This window comes from Scyliorhinus canicula, chromosome 18, assembly GCF_902713615.1.
Source record: "Scyliorhinus canicula chromosome 18, sScyCan1.1, whole genome shotgun sequence".
NCBI lineage: Eukaryota > Metazoa > Chordata > Chondrichthyes > Carcharhiniformes > Scyliorhinidae > Scyliorhinus > Scyliorhinus canicula.
In genome coordinates this window covers 43,708,407-43,715,535 of record NC_052163.1, presented here as the reverse complement: position 1 = coordinate 43,715,535, position 7,129 = coordinate 43,708,407, and the positions used below count along the sequence as shown (strand labels likewise).

The following is a 7,129-nucleotide window of genomic DNA, read 5'->3' as shown; positions in this document are numbered from 1 at the left end:
CTGAAGCAGTGGGAAGTGATTGGATTATTACTGGATGACCATTTTGAATAAGAACATTTAAACAATATAACCAATTTCAATACATCATTTATACAACATCTCTGCATAACGTATCAGATAGAATGCCTTTGCTAGAAGAAAGAAGTTAAATGCATGGGGAAACTTGCAAACTGTGTTTTCATTACTGGTGAATCCTTTTGAAACTGTAACCTTGTGAAAACCTTCAATAGCACCTCGATCGCAGCACAAGGTGCCCTTCTTTCAGACACTAAATCTTATTCAGATTCCAACTTAACACGCAGAATAGACCCACACAAGCACGTGTAATACAGCAGGCAAACGATTTATTAAACCATTACTCAATATATTACTGTACATATAAACGGCTTTCGAACATGAGATTTCTCATCAGCTCATTTCCGCGAATGAGGCCCAAGTTCAGTTCCTTCAGCTTTCTTTAACCAAGCTCTCCGACTAGCTGTGTGCTTTTCCTGGTCTTTTATTTGCTGCTGAACATTGTGTTCCATGACTACTCTGTCCGCATACTCCTTCATTTGTGTTGAAGTCAAAAGATAAAAGCCACTGTTTTTCCGAAGTGGATTAATGTCACCCATTGGCTGTAGCTTCATTTTGGTATCTAACATGGGCATCGCCATAGGGTTCACGAGCACATCGGCTTTGTTTTGATCTTTATTGGAGCCACCAGTTACGTAGTCCTTCGTCTTAGCCATATCTTCAACTGCAGACTGGGGTCTATTCTTTTTGCCTGTGAACTTGACCGGGTCTACAAAACCTAGTGTCGACTTTGATCGTCTCATCATTGATTTTGATATAAAGCATTGGTCAAAATTCTGCAACATATCTTTAGATCCTTGCCCTTTCGAAATGTAAGGAGCCATGAGTGTTTTGACATCAACACATTCGTCTGTTGATTTAACAGCATCGGCAACATTTCCCGTTTTGACTTTGGACATACCTTTTGCTGTAGAGGGGAGCATTTCCCCAGTGTCTTCACGAGGGCATAGGGGTCGACCCCAGTCCTCTGCAAGTGAACTGTTGTAGAGAGTATTTATTGATGTTTCATCAAATCTGAGGGAATTGTGGATGGCGTTGACAGTCAAGTAAATCTGCTCTGGGGTTTTCGGCCGATAGGGCCGATGTCTTTTAATGCGCTTTAATGAAATCTGCTCACTGGCTGACAGGAATCTAGAAGCTATTGACAAGGATTCGGACCTTTTACCTATAAAAAAATTCAAAAGCAAGTGATGTCATTGTGTTGCAGAGCATTAAAATTACGCAAATAAAAGAAAAATTAAAGTAAATAAAACCCTGCACAACCTTGTTTCACTTGCCAATAACTCTGCTCCAAACCCTTTGGAGCCTCTGGTAAGAGTTTTTATGGGGCAGTGCTGGCCCTTCACACCATCTAGATATCGCAGCAACCCTGACCCTACCAGCCCTGGATTTTGATGATCTCCAGGCAATTCATGGCCTGTGGTCAGGGCCTACACCCTGCTAAGGCAGCGCAGGATGTCCTGGCCCCCATAAGCTGCCAGCCAATCAGATGACTGGCTGCCCTCCAGTCCCATGGGCATCACCAGGAATGGTGACCAATGCCTGGGACTGCAGCAGCCCCAGAACAGCCAGGCTGGTGGAGCTCCGGACCATAGGTAGTTGGGATAAGGAATGGCTGGGGGCACAGAGGCAGGTCGGGGATGAGGGTCAGGGAGGGAAGGGAGTCGATCACAATGGCAGGGTGGGTGGATCTCTCATCGGGCGCATGCATTGGTGTAGGCGTTCCCTCCTTGGGTAACCCAATCAGGAGGAATCCCAGCCTTCACTAGCTCACAGGGAGGCTGCTGGCTTTCACTGGCAGCTGAATGAGGCCCTTGCGAGGCCATTACATATTGCCCCATCCATCATACCACTCAATCTCCACACCTCCTAGGAAGCAAGTGGAGGGCTTAAAATCCCAACCTTGGTTTCATCCTTCCATTCTGAACTCTGTGAATATTCCAGCTTCATGAGCTTAACTTCAAGAAAATAAAGTTCTGTTGATAGAATTACATTACATTATCCTTACAAAAAATTACATTTTTGACCCTCAACAAATCCCTATTCCTCTTAACATAAAATGATTTGTGTTGTATTGGGGTTGCATCTTGGAACGCCCTGGATGATGTGATTCCGGAAATGAAAATGTTTTCCTAGATCTATAGAATCCTTACAGTGTAGAAGGAGGCCATTTAACCCATCGAGTCTGCACCCACCCTCCAAAAGAGCATTCCCCACCTCACCCCCATAACCCATTGATCATGGCTAATCCACCTGACCTGTACATCTTTGGACTGTGGGAGGAAACCAGAGCCTCCAGAGGAAACCCACAAGGACATGGGGAGAATGAGCAAGGTTACAGGCTAGGTGCTGGAAAATGGGATTAAAATGAGCGGCCATTTTATTTTTTCTCTTTTAAAATGATGGGCCGAATGGACTCTTTCTGCTCCATAACCTTTCTATAGCTCTAAAAAGGAGAAAAAACAGAGCATTTTATTGCCATTTTTATGTAGACTCAGTGATCCTCATTTGTTAATTGGCAGTTCATTGTTGTGAAGCTGGTATTGCCCAAGTTATTTTCATGTCACACAAACCAAAACACGGTTGGCTTATCCTGAGTAAGTCACTACGTCAGTCCAAGTGTTAAAGTCTAGGCTGAGGGAAGAAGGAAATTCAGTGATGTTTCAGTTCCTGGCCATTGTTCAATGATCCCCTGCTATAACTGGATATTTAATGGAAACAGGATCTAGGTTCATCTTCCTGATTCAGGAATACCTGAATACACCTCAGGTGATACCGAGAACAGCAACCTGAACAAGCATCTCTAACTGGTGGAAAACATCCACAAAATGGCAGAAAAATAACATCAGAAGGATCCTAAACGGTCAACGTTTCTGCCCTCCGACTCGTGAAACTGAAAACAGACATTGGTTCAGATTGAATAATGTAACAGCTCAGTCCCACTTGTAACTTCTCCAAACAGAAATAAAATCAGCTGACCGGATTCATATTCAATGCTCCAGCTGATCTGACAGTTCACTGTAGAGGATCAGCATAGTCAAAGTCAGAATTCTAAAATGCCAGCAGGCACCCTCCAGCCATGTGCCCCAGTGACTCCTTTACTTAACTGCAGGAACTAAACCAGCTAGAATCTGCCCCCGTGCCTTCTACAATCCAGTATCTGGCAACAATCTTCCATTCCATAATACCATTAATATCTTACCACTAATATCTGACCGGCGCAGACGAAGGGCCGAAGGGCCTTTTCTGTGCTGTATGATTCTGTGACTGTATGGATGGGATTTACCGACCACCCCGCTGCGTGTTTTGCGGCTTCCCCATTGACAGCACCCTGCATCACCGAGAAACCCATATGTTGGCATGGGACCGGAATTTCCGGCCATGAACGGCCGGTAAATTCCGCCATATGACTCCTATCTCCCACGCCAAATTTTCCTCCTCGCACAGGTACATCCTCTCTTGTGGAAAGGGTGTTAATGAGGGCTCTGTCATCATATTTAGAATGAATATCCTTTAATACCCAGGTAAGAGTAAAGCTGTACCAATAAGATTGTTACGTTTCAATGTTGCAGACTGCTTCTGTGAAACACAATAGAGGTGTAACGCCTTCAACAACATAGAATCATAGAGTTTACAGTGCAGAAGGCCATTCAGCCCATCGAGTCTGCACCAGCCCTTGGAAAGAACACCCTACCCAAGCCCACACCTCCACCATATCCCCGAAACACAGTAACTCCATCTATCCTTTTGGACACTAAGGGCAATTTAAGATGACCAATCCACCTAACCTACACTTCTTTGGACAGTGGGAGGAAACCGGAGCATCCTGAGGAAACCCTCGCAGACACGGGGAGAAGTGCAAACTCCACACAGAAAGTAACCCGAGGCTGGAACTGAACCTGGGACCCTGGACCCGAGTTGGCAGCAGTGCTAACCATTGTGCTGCCCCATTAAGACTACTTTCCAGAACCGGGTTGCTGAGTCTAGCAGCCTGTATCCTGCATCGATCCCCTGAGCACAAACTCAAATCGACAAACATTTTCTATCAAGAAACAAAAAAAAAACAGGGGCAATAGAAGAATCCAGGAATGAAATTCATTCTTGGTCTTTAAGCTGGAAAACAGAAAGATGTTAATGCCCCAACCTGTAGCCTTATGACGGAAGGGGAATTACTTAATAATACACAATCCTGAGCGGTCTAAATTTATGCTTGCTAATGCAGTAAGTCAAGTAGGCCAATAGAAAATCTAATGCACGGATCAAGAAAACCTGGGAGAATTCAGAAACTATCCTTCGTTATTCTGATCAAGAGTGCACTTTGTCTCAATATGACGGTCCATTTCAGCCCTCTAAAATAAGGTCATATGTGACTGAAATCAAAACAATATAATTGAATGTCAGATCTTCCCCCACAACCTCCACGACCCCCAGAAAATCATCGCTGCTTTAATCTCCAAATGCAACGCGGGGTTTGATGCACTATCAATTACGACGAGATGAGAGTAGAGTGTAATCAAGGCTTTATTAAGCAGAGATGTGTAGCCTCCTACAGCTGCTGTCGAAATGGGTGCAGCTTGGTGAGCACACACATTTATACTCCGCCTACTGGGCGCTGCCAGCAGGCAGGGATCTACCCCCGTACCTGTAGTACAGGAGCCTTACCGTATTACCTCTCATATATGTGATATATACAAAAAGTGGTGACTACCTCAGGGTTATCTGTCAGTAAAATGCCTGCTGTTCACACAGCCCACCTCCGAATGAACAAGCTGGTCAAAATGTTAAATGTTTTGGCATCATTCGATCAGCTGAGCAACAGCCACCCACCTCGCCCCTCCCAGCTTTTCCAGCCTCAAGTTATCCAAACAACAGCCCAGCAAGACTCGCATTCTCTCCTTATGATTTGAGCCTGTTTGGGTTTATAGGACCCCTCTGTATCTATCCATACTTCCTGTGTTACCAACAAAGCCACAGATATTCTTCTGTATTTTACAGTGATCTGAGATGGTGCGCAAGTTCCTGTTCAGTTTAACAATGGCAAAATGATAGAAAACCCTTCCCATCTTTTCAAGAAGAATCAAGGCACCCAAGTGAAAAATACCCAAATAAGGATGTCCGAGAACGAATGACATCCCCAGTTCCAAGATGGGAGAACATTGTCACGGCAACTTACACAACGATTTGTTTTATATCTTCTGCTGAAAGATATTTGAATCTAAATTTAAAATATATGACAAACTGATTTACAACACAAGGGTATCAAAGGAAATGAAACCTCGTCTGTCTCACCATAAAAAATCCTGGATGGCGCATCTGTTCTTAAACTGTCTTCTCTGAACATCACTGGACTCCTTGAGGATGCCGAGGGTGGCTTTGAAGGTAATTCAGACCGCAGGCCAATGTGTGGAGCACTTTGATACCGATACTTTGAATTTGATTGAATCCCTTCCAAAGAGTAACAGAAAGGAAAATAATATCTGCATTGTACCATTTGTAAAGTTATTATTCAGGTCTTCAATTGTTTTTATGTTGATCTTTGCTTAACTGCGTTGTACTTTTGATGCACCAGGAATCACAGCAATTTAATCCCACCGCTGTAGATGACGTATAAAGAAAACCTTTATTATAGCTGCATAAACAAATGTTGATTTTTTTAAAAGACACTTACTTCGTGCTGCCTCCAAGCACCTTGCTGACATGAAGCGTGTATGATGGAACAGACCCTCTTCTGCAAGATTCTCATGTCTATGGTAGATCTTTTCATTAGTTGAACCAATTCTTCTCATGCGCTGAGCACGGGTATAACTATAGGGTTGCTTCCTCAGTGGGGCCATTTTAAATTTGTCTAGCAGCGCTAAACTTTCAATTGCTGATTTTGCTGTGTAGTCCCATGTAATCTCCTCAAAATGAAAGTTCACCACATTGAACACAGTGTTTATTATCATCCTAAGTAAGTAAAGAAACTTTTGATGGTACCAGAGACAGAAAATAAAATACTTTCGCTATAAAACCTCCAAACTATGCGTGGTTCAGGAAATATTGATGCGTAACTTTCAGGCTGCTGGCAGCTCAGTGCTCAGTTAACACACTGATAGTTATCTCGTACCATTCAAGAATTCACAGATACGGAATCGGTTCTACATGCAGCAAGTCCTGGACAACATTCAGGCTTGGACTGATAAGTAGCAAGTAACAGCCGTGCCACACATGTGCCACGGAATGACCATGTCCAACAAGACAGAACCTTGCCATCTACCCAAGATAGAACAGGAGGTAAGAGAGGAGAGGGAGTTGTGTTTTTGATTAGGGACAGTATCACGGCAGTCCAGAGGGAGGATATATCCGAGGGTTCGCCTCCTGAGTCTATGTGGGTAAAACTGAAAAATAAGAAGGGTGAGATCACTTTGATAGGACTATGCTATAGGCCCCCAAATAGCAGGATATTGAGGAGCAAATATGTAAGGAGATGACAGATACTTGCCGGAAAAATAGGGTGGGAATAGTTGGGGACTTTAACTTTCCCAACATTAACTGGGACAGTCATCGCACTAGGGGTTTGGATGGAGAGAAATTTGTCGAGTGTATTCAGGAAGAATTCCTCATTCAATATGTGGATGGCCCGACTAGAGAGGGGGCAAAACTTGACCTCCTTTTGGGGAATAAGGAAGGGCAGGTGACGGAACTGTTAGTGAGCGATCACTTTGGGAGCAGTGACCATAATTCCATTAGTTTTAAGATAAGAAAGATAGTTCTGACCCAAAAGTTAAAATTCTAAATTGGGGCAAGGCCAATTTCGAGGGTATTAGGTGGGAACTTTCAAGAGTTGACTGGGGGTGCCTGTTTGCAGGCAAGGATACAACTGGTAAGTGTGAGTCTTTCAAAAAGGTGTTAACTAGGGTTCAGGATGAACACATTCCTCTTAGATTGAAGGGTAAGGCTGGTAGAAGGAGGGAACCCGGGATGACATGCATAGGCAGCTGGGATCAAGTGGATCCCTTGAAGAGTATAGGGCTTGTCGAAGTAGAGTTACGAGAGAACTTGGGAGGGCAAAAAG

The 7,129-nt window shown here is 43.9% G+C and overlaps 1 protein-coding gene across 2 annotated transcripts in view; it reads right to left on the bottom strand.

The window, feature by feature from the left end:
* Positions 1 to 327: 327 nt before the first annotated feature.
* The window catches only part of fbxw10 (F-box and WD repeat domain containing 10), an 83,968-nt gene continuing 77,166 nt past the window's right edge, over positions 328 to 7,129 (bottom strand). For both annotated transcript variants that reach the window (XM_038777089.1, XM_038777090.1), the window contains 3 exons: positions 5,744 to 6,021; positions 5,365 to 5,520; positions 328 to 1,240 (listed from right to left, as the gene is read on the bottom strand). In XM_038777089.1, coding sequence (XP_038633017.1) covers positions 414 to 1,240; positions 5,365 to 5,520; positions 5,744 to 6,021 — 1,261 coding nt within the window. In that variant the 3' untranslated portion in view covers positions 328 to 413. The remainder of the gene's footprint in view (positions 1,241 to 5,364; positions 5,521 to 5,743; positions 6,022 to 7,129) is intronic.